This window comes from Scardinius erythrophthalmus (assembly GCF_964197995.2).
Source record: "Scardinius erythrophthalmus genome assembly, chromosome: 9".
NCBI lineage: Eukaryota > Metazoa > Chordata > Actinopteri > Cypriniformes > Leuciscidae > Scardinius > Scardinius erythrophthalmus.
In genome coordinates, this window is record NC_138229.1 from 31,082,917 (window position 1) to 31,098,766 (window position 15,850).

Consider the following 15,850-nt stretch of genomic DNA (forward strand, 5'->3'; position numbering starts at 1 on the left):
AAATTCTCACCACTGCTGACTGGGAGCAACACACAAGCCTTTCAGAGATACTCTGACACAGTCCCCTTGCCATAACAAATTGGCCCTTGTCAAAGTCGCTCAAATCTTTATTCCTGCCCATTTCTCCTGCATCCAACTCATTGATTACGAGAACCGATTGTTTGCTTTACCATCTAATCTTCTCAGATCTTAAAATGAGGCCTTGTTAGGAGATCATCAACAATATAGGCTTCATCTGTGACTGGTCAATGTTTTGTCTCATCAGTGTATTCCCTGAAAACAAGTTTAAATATCTTCCAATATTTAACCTCTGAAGCAAATATATCTTAGGATGTGTAGGCAATTTTTCACTGAAAAGCAATACTAAAATATTGATTAAAATACTGATTCTTTTGCACATCTCCTACATCTCATATTTTTGCTCTCACTCTTTTACTTGTTCTCTCTCTCTTTGAGCATGGAGGATGTTTTCTCATGAATATCATTCTGCCTCTAATTCATTAGCTGTGCAGACTGAACAGTGGCGAAGGTCGGCATGATGTGCTGTAGACGTTTGGCTTGTTTCTGTGCGTGGAGGAGCCGTGGGCGCTGCAGAAAGTGCTGGAAGCATGATTTCAGCAGACACCTCCGTCTAATAACGCAGCGCAAGCCACTGTATGAGACGCTCGTCCTATTGTGCTGCATCACATCTGCATTGTCATCTGTACAAATATCAGGGAATATCAGGGATGCTGGTAAAAATATCATAGTGAGGGTACGATGGTGTAGTGATGTAACAGATACCATATGTTTTGTATAGTATGTTACTGAAAGAACACCATATTTCATCCTATGGAATATAATCCCATACACTATGTTATTTTCACAGTACTCAAAGGCACTACAAAGAATACAATAGAACTACCCTTATTTTTATGTGTTGACTAAGAAGTACATAAAATACTTGATTATAATTCGAAATGCAGTATGTCATTCAATAATACATTTTAAAGTTAAAGTACCCATATTATGCTATTTTAAAGGTTCCTAATTTAGTTTCGGAGGCCTCCTACAATAGATTTACATGCTTCTTCTTCTTCTTCTTTAGGTCCGTCTGTGCTACAGGGTGCATTGGGCACAAGCGTATTCCACTGGTTGCGGTTGACTGGGATTCGGCTTTTTCCTATTTAACGCCAGCTTGCTTTAAGTCCTCTTTGAATGTACTTCACCAGGTATTCGTCATTCTACATGCATCCAAGGTCTAAAAACACTTTCATTTTCTATTATATGCATTGCACATCCACCTAAATTCTCAAAGATTCTGAAAGGTTCGTTCAAACACTCATTTCCATATCTGAATTTCAGCTCCTCAGCCTTCCTCAGCACTTGATACACAGTGATACGAACAGTAATGATGACATCGATTTTACTTTAAACTTATGCTAAAGAATAGTGTTCTATCCCTCCAGCAGAGTTCCAGAATCTTGTAGACTCAGTGAGCATGTGGTGGAGCAGGACCTCACTTTGGGCCAGATTTACTAAATAGGGCAAATTAGCGTGAGAGAACAATTCCAAGAACACACAGATGGGCGACTGATGACGAGCAAATTAAAGAACACAGACGCAGCCAGATCATTTCCATAATAACCAACACAATCTACCAATCTACACATTAGCATCTGGTTTAAAGGTGCACTGTGTAATATTTTGACAGAAATGCAATATCATATACATAACTATGTTTTCAGTGGTGTATAAAGACCTTATATAACGAATAATACATACAGCGGGTCCCCGCTTGTATGTAGATAGAACATGAACTTAAATGCTAAGTCGCCATTTTGCGCCGTCATGTTTCTACAGTAGCCCTAAACGGACAAACGCGTTTCGTCATTATGTCGTTCTTCATGCAAGGAAGCTAGCTAAAGTCAGCGAGTAAATAAAACACTGGCACAATGATGAACAAGTAACAATAATATTCGCAATAACATTTCGTTTTACTGAATAATTAAAGGGGTCATGACATGGTTTTTGTTTTTGTTTTATTATGTTTCCTTTAGTGCAATTATAGTATTATTATAGTTTTTTGGACAAAAAACTTTAAAATTGTAGTGATTTATGACCTTTTCCCACCCTGTTTCTCATCCTCTGATTCAAACAGTCTGTTTTGGGGGTGTTTCCCCTTTAAGAGTTCAGTGTTAACGCCCACTGTTATGATTGGCTAACGTCATTGGCTAAAAGTAGTTTTAAGATGGAATACATTACTTACAGTTTGCGGCGTCGTTGGGACCCTGAATAGTCGGCACGGCCTGATCTTTAAGCAAAGGTTTTCTGGCAAAGCCAGCATCATACTGCAATTTGTTCTCAAAACAGTCATCCTTGAAATGTAGAGAACACACGCTTAAATTAACACAGTTGTGACTGGGACGTCCACAAAAAATAAACTGCATCCATTTTTCCCTGACGTCTGGATCGTTTGGTAGCGTCTTCAGACATTTTGTTTGTCCACAGCCAGGAACAGCACATCTGCGTCATCGCAGTCTTCTGTACACAGACTCTCGCTGCACGTCAACTGAACACCTGTGGGGTGACGACGATGCGATGATGTGAAATGAGGCGTAGTTGTCTTGCGCTGGAGGCGGTCATATGCAAACGACTGGTACGTCACTTCGTACCATGACGTCACTTCTTATCATGGATCCCCAACGAGCTGTAATCAGAGCTTGATTAAATAAATGCTTCGTTTATAATGGGGAGGACGTCTTAAGCTATGAAACTTGGAGGAAGTTTTAATGGTACAAAGACCTCTTATACAAAAGATCAAGGCAAATTTGGTTTCTCATGTCATGACCCCTTTAAGTAACATGATTTCTTACTTCATCTTTGTAAAGAAACCTCTTTGCCGAACTGGCTACTCTCTGCTGTCTCAGACGACGTATTTTCCTGTCGGCCACCGTAACTTCTGTTGGTTGCAATTCACAACCTCACCACTAGATGCCGCTAAAAATCACACACTGCATTTTAGACATTTTATTTTTTTTTGCTGTTAAATAATGGCACAAATACCAGTACATTGACAAACACAAACCGTAGTAAATCACCTTTCATGATTCATTTAAATACTCCCCTTCCATAAATTTTGCTTCTGAATTGGAAACTCAAATGCATAGGTCTGCAGCAAAAATACTGCCTTTTTAGCACAAATTTTCCACTGTGTGTCTTTTGTAAATCCTGACAGTAGTTGTTTAATGCCATAAGAGGGTTTTAAAAACACAGGAAGGTATATAACAAGTACCGAACAAGTACAAAACTGTACTGAAGCTATTCTGCACTGTAGTTGGAATGTCTTAATCCACGTAGCTGGCAAACATTCACAGAAAGAAGCCAGCATGGCCGGAGCCAAAAACCCGCTGAACACGTCGCACACCGAGCCGAGGGCTGCTCTGAGATCTGTTCCCATCTAAACAAGTGTTTTTCCCTGCGTGATGCCGACGGCACGGAGAGTTTGCTGTCAACAGCACAGCTGATGGACACAGATGAAAGAGTCACGGCGGGAATGTGGGCTGATCCACATCCATAAACACTCTTCACACTATCCTCCACCAAGGAGCCGTACTGACTGCTTTTGTCTCACCCAGACACGATTTTAACCAAATATAATGGAGAAAGCATGACAGCCTCTCCATGGTAATGCACAGAGAAGCAACAGATTCAGGAATTCAGTTTGACAGACATACAGGGAGGGTCTAATTGGTTCGCCTCTTACATGTAACCCTGGCATATCGGTTGGTAGATTGCGAGAACACTCTGAATAGATAATATGTGTGTGTGTGTGTGTGTGTGTGTGGTTGGCAGGAGACAAGGAGAAAGAAAAAAACAAGTGAAGAGAACAAGATGCTCCCAGAAAGAGAGCAAAAGCAATCCAAACAGTCCATGGCAGAAGCGCTAAGGGTTTCTGATAGTTTTGAAGAGTTTTGAGCATATTCTGAATTATGCATGAATCTGTGAAGCTGAAAATAGTGTTATGATCTGCAACTTTCTTTATTTCTTTATTTTATTAAATCACAACATACCAGTCCTAGCTTAGCTAATTTGACATTTTAGCCATTCATCCTAACTAAAATGCAGTCAACAAAAATATTTATTTGCATAAAATGCTAGCTATTAAATTATCCCTAGTAAGAAAAGTAGTAAGACCATGCATGTATTGAGTTCCATATGGGATAATTCAGTACTAAAATAACCTGTCTTTACAAGCTTCAGAGACAGAAGCTTTCAGAGACAGTATCCGGGTGGGAGTTACATAAAAATCTACTCTATAGCACATCTTCCTGACCTTGAGTAAATAAATGGTCTTAGACAAACCCTTTACACACACATTGAGTTACAGTGCGGTCTCATTATGTCTGTATAATACACACTCAGGGGACTCAGAGATATTGATTACTTTCCGTATTGAAGGTCAGCGTACATGTAGGTATTAATGCAATAATTGCTATTGAAATACCCAACAAATATACAGGATATTATTCTGTGGCCTTTCCTTAAAGTGGACCTATTATGCCCCAATTTACAAGATGTAATGTGTCCCTATAAGTGTGTCTGTGAAGTTTCAGCTCAAAATACCCCACAGATAATGTATTAAATCTTGTCCATTTTTGGGTGGAAGGAAAAACATGCCGTTCTAGTGCATGTATCTTTTAAAGGGGACATATCATGCCAAATGCACTTTTTTAGCCCTTAAATGCATTTTGTTGTATATTTGGAGTGTTTAGAAGTACAGAAAATATGAAATTATTCTCTTCAGGTGCTTCGTTGATATCTTTATATTCTGTTTTTGTCGGAAGACCAAAGTTTCATGTGTAAATACAGTACACACCATTGCGATACATCCATATGAAGACGTTGTTCTGCAGGTTCGTCGTCTTAATTTTCATCTCGCTCCGGCTCTGACTCTGGCTCGAACATGTAAGGCTGGCTGGACAAGTCTTCCGTTGTTGACATTTTGTTAATAACGTGTGAATAAAAAGTTTATGTGCCGCTAGATAATCGTATCTCTGCTATCAAACTACAAAAATGGCCGAACGGGGTGGAGTTGAACCTCTGCAACCTGGAGAGGGGGCGGGTTATGAAGTGTCTCAATTGTATTTAAAGAGACCGCACCAAAACGAGTTGCTCTCAGACGCACATCAGAAAAGGGGTAGAAAAGCGGCCTGTGGAGCTATAATAATGAGGAATTCAGACCCAAGCATTGCAGTTCCGCTTTATATAGACTACAAATGTATGATTTATATGTAAAAAGGAACAATTTAAAAGCATGATATGTCTCCTTTAATGCAAATGAGATGATGCTCACCACCCCCTGGCCGCTATTTAAAAACACACAAAATTCACATAAACACAGGCGGGGTAAGAAATCGCATATGTATAGTGTATTAAAGTGACAACAGCATAATATACAATACCTGTTTATGTGAATCAAAGCACAAAAGAAAAACAGAAAATCACTCACTGCTCTTGATCAATTTATCAATTTAACTTATCAATTCACAAAATTAACGGAATGCATAGCGGATATAAAAAATTGGATGACTTGTAATTTCCTACTTCTAAATTCTGAAAAAACAGAGTTTCTAATTATTGGACAAAAAACTTCCTCACGTAATAATCTAGAATACTGTCTAACACTTGATGGCTGCTCTGTTAAGTCTTCGTCGTCGGTTATGAACCTGGGTGTGCTCTTTGATACCAATCTTTCATTTGAAAGTCATGTGTCTAGTATCTGTAAAACTGCATTTTTCCATCTTAAAAATATATCTAAATTACGCCATATGCTCTCATTGACAAATGCGGAACAATTAGTTCATGCGTTCATGACCTCAAGGCTAGATTATTGTAATGCTCTACTGGGTGGTTGCCCTGCACACTTAATAAACAAACTACAGCTGGTTCAAAACGCAGCAGCTCGAGTTCTTACCAGAACCAGGAAGTATGACCATATTAGCCCAGTTCTGTCAAAACTGCATTGGCTCCATATTAAACATCGCATCAATTTTAAAATATTGCTGATTACTTACAAAGCACTGAATGGTTTAGCTCCGCAGTACTTGAGCGAGCTCTTAACGCATTATAGTCCGTCACGTCTATTACGATCTCAAAATTCCGGCCAGTTGATAATACCTAGAATATCAAAATCGACTGCTGGCGGTAGATCCTTTTCCTATTAAGCACCAAAACTCTGGAACAGTCTTCCTACCATTGTCCGGGAAGCAGACACACTCTGTCAGTTCAAAGCCAGATTAAAGACACATCTCTTTGACCTAGCATTCACATAATACATTATAGACTTCTATAATTTAATGTTAGGCTGCATATAGTAGGTCAGCCGGAACCGGGAACACTTCCCAAAAATCCTGATGTACTCGTTACATCATGAGAAGAATGGCATCTACGCTAATTTTAGTGTCTGTGTTTATCCCGAGGTTTTTCCTGCAGCCTGCCGGATCCAGGCCGTATCCAGATCTGACGAAGGACCTTCACCTGGACCGATGACAACGCAGTGCTGAAGTGTCAACTAGTCTCTCCCTATGGAGGATCCCACTACCACTCTACAGATAATGCGTTGTCCGGAAAATTCGTCTCGCGGTCCTACCCCAAAGCAACAAATGAAATAAAATTCCTTATCAAAATTTATAAGGAAAGACAAGTATTTTGTTTAGGCTTGGCTTGTAGGGAATTCCAAACCTGCGTATATTCAAACGCACATAACTATAGAACCCATTCTAAATGCGCTTGTGAACGCCATCAGCGTTTCTCACAGGTTCGCGTTTAAAGTCTGTGTAGAGAGAATGGTGTCGTCTTAGCGGCCCCTAATTTAATAACAAATGATCGTTGCGACGGAAGCAAATCAATTAAAACTAACTTTAGATGGAAATAACTTAACTCTGCTGGAAAGCCGAAACAATCTCTGTTACCTTAAATTATACGCTTATCTTTGTAAAGCTGCTTTGAGACAATCTACATTGTTAAAAGCGCTATATAAATGAAGATGACTTGACTTGACTTGATTGAATAACTTTAGTAGCTTTAATAAGTAACTTAAATACAGCTGTTAAATGCCCTGGCGAGGAGAATAACATGGCGGACTGTGTACAGCTCACTGAGGGGAGGAGCTAAGCTAATAGGGCAGATTCCGTCGCCAGTCAGATTTATGGGGAAAATAACAGAGTGGGTGGTTTTTTTTTTTTTTTTACTAACAATAGGGTGCTGTGGTTGCATACGCACACTTCAGACTATTATGTTCAAAAACCATACAAAAGCAAATTTTGCATAATAGGTTCCCTTTAAAAGATTATTCTGAAAATAACACACTAATGAAAGTCAAGGACTATGGCTTAAGCTTCATCCATACAGAAGCTAATGCAGGAGATAGAGTCATTCATAATGACCATCCGCTAATGCAGGACTGTCACTCAGCAAGCATTTCCATTAAAAACAGACTTAATCTGCCTTTAATAGCCCTTCAGCAGTCTCATCTGAGCCTAATCTGAGACTCCAATAACTTTATAATGAATTAAAGAGACCAGACAGATGGGACATTTTCTGAAATGCTAATGATGCTCTAAATGCTATTGTGATATCACAATAAAGACCGCGTCATACCATCAAACCATTGTGTTGTTGGATTCAGAATTTGCAGTACACTGTAAAAAAATATTTTACGAAGTTGTATTACTGGATAATCTTTACAAGAAATTACTATTTCAGTCTTTGTACTTCATGTTTAATTCATTGTTACTTGCCAGTTCTTTCCCAGACTTTAACTTCACGAGTTCACACTTACAAATAAGTCGGATAGAATAAATGGTAGGCATATTTGCCGTGCTGTCCGAGGAGAGGGCTCCGGGCTCGGTATTCGGTCCGATCCCAGAGTACTCCCCCCGTATTCCTGGCTGTGGAAGGAACAAGCCAAGAGTGAGGAGTCGGGGTCATGGAGGGATGCTGAAAAACTGTCAAGGAATGTAGGTGAGTCGACTGAGTGAATATATGCTTCCTCTCATGCTGATAGGATAGACATGATGATTGTTGATGACAAGTTGATTGGATTGATTATTTGAAAGTGCTCCTTCCAAACTTTGTTTAATGAACAAAAATGCCCAGATCCGGCCCACATCTCATACAAATGGAATCCACACGTGCCAAATGTGGGCCGGAACTGGGCCGACACTATGTTGCTGTCTGGGTTGTAATTATTTGTGAAATTTTCTAGCAATTTCTGAGTGAAAATTGTTTATAATACACCAAATTACTGTGGTGCCTACACTAAATAAGTGTACCCATCAAAGAAAAGCAAAGAAATAAGTGCTTAGGAAAGAACAGAAAAGATGAGGTTCTCATACCTGTTCGTCAAATTTGGTGGGCATATCTGCCAGACTGCTGCTGTCTGTTAACAGACTGAGGTCGAGCTCACTGGGTCCTATGGAGAAAAGCAAAAGATACAATCAAGCTCCAAGAAAAGGCATTTGAAAGAAACATTGTATTGAGGTCTAAAAGAGGAAAAATACAGCAATTACAGCAAAGCCTTGTGTGAAAATAAAGACACTCTTGTACCTCTAACTACTCTCCATCATTGAAACTAAGTGCTGAGAGTTCTTTATTGTTCTTTACCAGTAATTGCTAAAGGAACTCGGGAGTCCTTTCGGTAGCGTAGGCAACAATCACAAAGGTTTTGTTTCCTATATGTTAATTAGTCATTCATTTGTGGCACGAGTACATGTTTCACCAGAGCAAAGGAAGGGTTCTGAAACTGATAGTGAACTGGCTTCTGGCTACACAGATTCTTAGATGTTTTCATTGTTGAGATGGTTATAGTCATTTTCACTTGTGATGATTCTCTTTGACATAATGTATTATTTGTTAATAGGAAACCCTTTTAGTACTTCGTAAAGGAAAGCCTAGATTAGAAAATCCCACTGAGCGTACGTTTACACCACAATGATGTACTAAAAATGGAAAACAACGACAACGTTGTCAAAAATGATCCCCGTTCACACAGATCTGCGAAAACGACAAAAGATGCTGTATTCTGCTGCCAGGCCAGTAGTTGGCGATGTCACTCTATGTGAAGAAACTACATGCTTATAGACTGAACACACTGTTTTCACAAATTCATGTTTTTGTAGTTTACATGGTGACTATAATGGTATCATTTTCAAAAACTTGCACATTGGAATATGTTTTCAAAGTTTGCATTTTCAGGACCCCAAAACACTGTTGTCGTGTAAATGAATGACCAAAATGCATACAGGGCCCTTCTTGCACCCAGCGCAATTGACTTTGTACACCGACGCATGTATCATTCCTATTTTGCACCCGCGCACAGCGGACTTTTCCCTCCACAGACGCACGTCTGTAAATTAGGAAATTAATTTGCGCTCCCGGGGGCGGTTCAGTGCAAGAAGAGTTTATCTCATCTACACACAGATGCAGCAAATTTGTGTGGGTTTCTCCCATCCCCATACAATGTCACTTCTCTGTGTTTTACGGCCCTGACGAGAACGTTTGTCTCCTCGGCTGTGAACCGCTCCTGGCGCGCACCTGGCAAATCCGCCGTTATAATAGCAATCCGCCATGGAACAAGCGCGCCTGCTCTTAAAGGGAATGTGAGATAACGCTCTGATTGGTTTATTTCACGTTACGCCCAAACCACACCTATGAATAATGAAGCTCTTCAGACCAATCCATTTTAGATTTGCGCCTGGCACAAGAGTCATTTACCCCGCCGGTATAATAGCAACAGCACCCGAGATCCGCCCACAAAGTTACTTGCGTTTCGCGCTTGATACTTGTGTTTCAGATCGTTAAAATAGGGCCCACAAAGTTTTACATTTTTAGTTTAAAATGGTGTCGTGTAAACGGCCCCTAAAACTGATGAACAGTAGCTTTACATAACAGTTTTTGGGAACCTTCTATACCAAAATATCACCAAAATATCCAAAGTAAATTTTTAAAGAAAGACAGCACAAAATGCACTTTTCAAGCAAAACATTTCACCAAAAAAGTCTGTTAAGGTGAGACACTACAGGTGAATAGGGTAAAATTTTTAAATAATAGATATCACCATGAAACTTCCTCAGTTGATTACTTACACAAGTACGTATATAAAAAAAAGTATTACAAGTTTTAGAAATTTGTATGTTTAATTATGCAAATTAGGCATTATCTCATTCTCATTAAATATGCACGATTTTGCATATATTTTCGGTAGATAGATCTGAACATATGATAAAGCCAGGTGCAAAATTCTTTTTTCATTTTGTTTACACACAAGATGAAAAAAAAAACATTCAGAGGGATTTCAGGATATGCTTTCATTACCTAGGAAATCAAAATATACTGTCCATAGCCATAAAAAATTGATTTTCGCCATTTTTTTTTTATTAAAATGTCCCATAAATCAGGCCAGGAATGATTTATTAACAAATCCCTCTGAAAATATCTTCAGAATACTGCTAAGTGTATAGCTGGAGTTTGGTGTACATTGGTGCTACATAGGCTGAGATGTTTGTACTGGAGATTGACAAAAACTAATTTTGAGAAAACGGCATTTAAACATTTAAATAGCTCTAATTGAGAAATTGTCGTTAGCTTTAAATCCCCCTTTGGACATTCACGATTGGTTACTTATAGAAAGGAAATGGCCATATTTGGGTTACATAGTGTTGTGCAGGAGACTCAGAGCTTTACAACGATACCGCTCATGACAGATTTCAGTAAACAGACGGAACTCGGCATGTCGCGCTGGAATGCTAATTTCCTGGTAAATTCGGGAGAAACTTACTGCCGCAAGTAAACAAAATGTAATAAAATACAAATCTTAATGTATATTTTCAATGTTTTCTTTATAGCAGCTTGAAAGAACACATATTGAAGGAGTAAACTAGCCCAAAATCTCAAAACTGACCACTGCATGAAAAATCTATGTTTTTGCCTGCCGTGTCTCGCCTTAAACACTATAGAAATACAAAAGACAAAAGCACTTAAAAGACAAAGGTCAGTTTTCAAAAGGGACAATTTCTGCTTGTCAAACGTTAGTGTATCGTTGCAAAAAGCACCGTTTGCGTGTCTGTCCCTTTAAATGCAAATGAGCTGCTGCTCCCGTCACAGAGGGCGGAGCTTCAAGAGGTTGTGTCCTTTTACCTCATACAGACATGCACTGAAAATTTAAAAAACTTTTAGCCTTTTATGTTCAAACCGGAGTCAGACAAAGATGGAGAGACTACATATAGAATGCAACATGACATTTCTGAATGGTTAGTTGATGAATTTACGTAGCTGATGTGGAGTTAACTATCTTCTAGTCATTGATTAGCATATTCTGTCATGACAATCTATAAATCGCATTCCCAGGGGATGGGTTTATGCCAATTCTAGGGTTGGTGATGTCACTAACCCGGGAGGGATGTCGTGTAGTTCCTACCAGCCGTTTGTTGTTGTCCTTAAAAAACATTTCTTTAAAAGCAAATATCTTCCTTTGCTTTGAACATTGAGCATTGTAACTGTGCAGATGTTGTTTATGCTCAAACAGCAACATTACACACTAACTAAAGTTAGAAAAGTGAAATCATATTCAACCACCCCTTTAATATAATATAGCCGAATGTCCAATAAAGTTGTTCTCATCTACAATTTTTCTGTCAGACAACAGAACAAGTTAACCGGCAGCAGTCCAATAAGTTGGCAACATTGGATAGAAAATTGTTGCCAGAAATTGCAAAAAGGGATCAGAAAAGTAAAGTTAATTCCAAGGCTCAATAAATAAATGTATTATAATCCTCGGAATAAACAATTCTTCCATCGTGTACTATAGTTTGTTAACCGAACTATACAGTAACTATACGAAGCAATGCAGTAAAATCTCTCCTTCTGCTTCCGGGATCAGTAAACATAACATCTGGATTAGAATTAAAAACTGGAAGATTGTAAATTGAAAAAAAAAATTTTTTTCTTTTTTTTTTTAAGTTCCTGGTGCTAAAACTGGGAGAGCATCACAAAAACAACTTTAAGCAATTCGAGTGAAACAGGATATTCCACAAGACTTTTTTTTTCAGTAAGTTGTTATCAGAGACTTCTTATTTGGAAATATACCTTATAATAGCCAGAAATATTATTTGCAAATTTGAAGGGTGCTTTCACACTAGCACTTTTGGTGCACACCTGGGTTTAACTGACGTCAGAGTTTGGTTAGTTTGGATCATATGAACGCAGTTTTCCGAACTTCAGTGTGCACCGACAAACCGTACCAGAGTCCGCATAAAAAGGCTGGCCTGGGGTACGGTTTAAGTGAACTCTGGTACGGTTCGCTCCTAATATGAACACAATCGTACTAAATGGTAGCCTGGCAAGCCAGACCTACATCAAGATGTTACCCTGGCTGCGAAATACATTTTGCTGCCGCTAGGGTGCGTCTAGATTTCTAGGCTAACTAAATGGCTGAAGTCAACCGCTATTGATGAGGTATGATTCGATAAAACAGTGTGTTTGTGTGCGTCTCACTCACTTTCCTGACAAGCGTGACTGACGCACTGCAAGCAGAGAGAATGCGCTCGCCTTCAAGGAACAAGCCAAAAATGGCAAAATATTCAGTGGTCTTTTAATGGTCTTAGCCATTTTAATCACAAATCACTGCTCAGGAAATTAGCAAGAATTGCACAAATACTGTAGATAAAGTAACTTGGCATGGAATAGCCTTCCCCAACTTGGTAATTTCCTTACTAATAATTTGTGGTTAAGACAAGTAAAAGCCTATATCCCATAATATTCAAAAGCATAAAAAAGGTTAAGATTTAAGAAAGTTAAATCTTATTTCTGTTGGTTTCATTTATTTAAAAAAAAATGATAATGCCAAAGTGTTTTCAACCATTCATTGAGATTTTAAGAGAGTTTTGTTCATTACAATCTATAGACAGTCAATTTAACATGAAACCTTCGTCACAGGGGTCTGGCTTCAGCCATGTGGTCATGTTTTCCATAAAAGCATCTGTTCTGAGTTCTGATTCAGCTCAGAGCTGCACTTCCACAGGCTGGAAGAGGCTGATACCTTTTGACATCGGTCGCCTCTGTTATCCCCTGACAGCTTCATTCCCTGTCCGCCAGTGCTAAACCAAACGTGGCAGCATCTTCCCATACAAAAAGAACAGGCTGCTTCAGCCTACTACCCTTTTTCATACTGCTTTTTCTTCTGAATGAGTCTTAGGGGAAGAGCAGCTGTCTGTCCTCATACTATGAAGTACATGTGGTGGGATTATGTATTAAGGGAGAGACTTTGCACCTGAGACCACAGGAAGTAATGGAACATTTCTTGCCCCAGTAGGATTGTGAGTCACAGATATATATTTGTTGATAGAGACGTGGCATTATTAGAAGAGCGTCTGAGGGATCGTGCGAGTGGGCGGCAAGGTCATTCCTGTGATGCAGTACCTTTTGAACTCTGCCACTTTTAATAAATGAACATGCCTGACGTATTTCTATAAAAGGGCAACAGACTTTCAGAAATATGCTCTAGTCAAGATCAGGCACCATTATGTGAATAATCAAACTTGATGGCAAGAAAAACATTTCAGTGAGGGACTGGGAGTTAGTTTACATCAGGGGGTGAACTATTCGACAACCAGTAGGGGCTTTTGCACCCTATAAAGTACCCACATTTTGCCAAGTTCGCTCCGCAGGAACTGGGAATGATTCTAGTTCTAGGAACGTCTTTGGGGGACTAAATTAGCTCCTACTTCAGAGTAGGGTCTAATCCAGCATGACAGGAACTGCCAGTGACGTAAATGTAGGGCTGATTAGCCGAACGCATGCGAAAATCTGGCACACAGCATTTTTAAAAAGCCATGTAAACAGTTTATATCCTATATATTTACTCCACGAACATGGAAAACATCGTCACATGGACCAACGCCGAAGTACAGGCACTTCTCAACCTTTACAGTAAGGAAAAAAATCCATCATGACTTTGAAGGAACTAGACAAAACATGATTATGTATTTTTGCTCAGCAAAATATAAGCATCTTAGTGTCACTGGGCATCAACCACATGGCAAACACTATAATACTTTTTTGTAAACTGTTTACTTTCTTTGTTTAACAGTTCTATCTAAAAACATAGGAAGTAAAACTGTCAAACAGATTGTAAACTAATGAAAACGGAGAATGTGAGCATTCGATCTCAGCGCTGTCAAAATAAAAGTATGCCACGCCATCAAATTAAAGTCCCACACAACAACCAGAGCAGCAGGACGTAAGTGACGGTCACTTCCAAGTTACAACTGGCGGTGTGAATGCAACCAGGAAAATGGTCCAAGGGGAACATTTAGTTCTCGGGGGACTGCCCTGGTAGCTAGTTCAACTAACCAGTGCAAAAGCCCCTAATGATTAAGGATAGCAAAAAATTGTGCATCACAGAACTGGTTTTACTTAGTTCACACTTTTTACGCACAATGCTAAGGGTCCGTGTACAGTGTGAGCAACTGTGTGATGCAAATTTTGTCCTTAGCACAGTATGCACATACTGTATACGCACAACCTGATTTTTTTAACCTACAACATGGCTACGTGGGTAAGAGATTGTGCGTTAGAAAGTTAGAAAGTACCCGCATTTGTACAACGAGGTGTAAAATTCATATCCCAGTGCTCTTTGGATAACTTGACTCATAAAAACGTATCAAGCCAAGGCACTCGAGAGTTTAAGTAAATATATATAAAAAGTCTATGACACCAAAGCTCATTAGCCGCAACGCGTCGGTGTGCGGTTATCTGTAAACTTATTTTAATTGCCTAAGCCATGATGAAATAAAGTTTATATATATATATATATATATACTTAAACTCTCGAGTACCTTGGCTTGATACGTTTTTATGATTATTAAGATGAGTTAATGGGTCATAACTCATGACAAGAATTTTCACAGGCACTGGAAGTTGCTGTAGCGTAAACCCAGAAGCGCTGCGCTGATTCACTACGTGAACTCACTCAGAGGCCCACACAGAAGAAAATGAATAGTTGAATAAAGTCATCATTTTTGTTTGTGTTTTTTGGGATGGCAGATAGCCTATCGATTACATAGAAGCCTTTGGAGTGAGCCAGCTCTCAGATTTCATCAAAAATATCTTAATTTGTGTTCCGAAGATGAACGAAAGTCTTACAGGGTTGGAACAACATGAGGGTGAGTAATTACTGACAGAATTAAAGTTTTTGGGTGAACTAACCCTTTAACACTGGAGTTCTATTATTAATATTACAGTTCGATGACAGTAATAGGAGACACAGAACATTGTTTTTTCAAATCACTGTCCAGTGACGTATTTTTTTTTTTTCTGTCAGCATGAAACAGATAATGACACAAGATTCATTATCAGCAGGGTTAACACGGCAGGCGGGTGGAGGTGTTATTAACCTATGCTTGATTTGATCTGCAAACACCACAGACCCGGTCTATAAAGCCAACGGCTAAAAGCTTGACAGAGCCTCATCAGTCTCTGATGCAATAAAATTAGAAGTTGCCCTGGTTTCCAACAGAATTCCACTAGCGCACAATGCCATGTAATTAACACTAGCACTATTATTATGCACTGTCAGTGTAATGTGGCACATGCATTGCAACTGGTCGCCTTCACTAAAATGAACAGTTGTTCATTATCAATGAAATATTAACTTTTTCAAAGGTTTAGATATGTGCCAAAAACATTGCGCATACATTAAGATTGAAGAGTTTGGGGGTCAGAAAGATAACCCTAACCCTAACCCTAACCCTAACCCTTTTTAAGAAATTCATATTTTTATTCAGCAAGAATTCATTAAATTGATAATCGT

The 15,850-nt window shown here is 39.1% G+C and overlaps 1 protein-coding gene across 1 annotated transcript in view; it reads right to left on the reverse strand.

Annotated features, from left to right (window-relative positions):
- ak5 (adenylate kinase 5) overlaps positions 1-15,850 on the reverse strand; it is a 132,289-nt gene that overhangs the window by 12,259 nt on the left and 104,180 nt on the right. Inside the window, exon 8 of the mRNA XM_081375347.1 lies at positions 8,379-8,455. Within this exon, the coding sequence (XP_081231473.1) occupies positions 8,379-8,455 (77 nt within the window). The remainder of the gene's footprint in view (positions 1-8,378; positions 8,456-15,850) is intronic.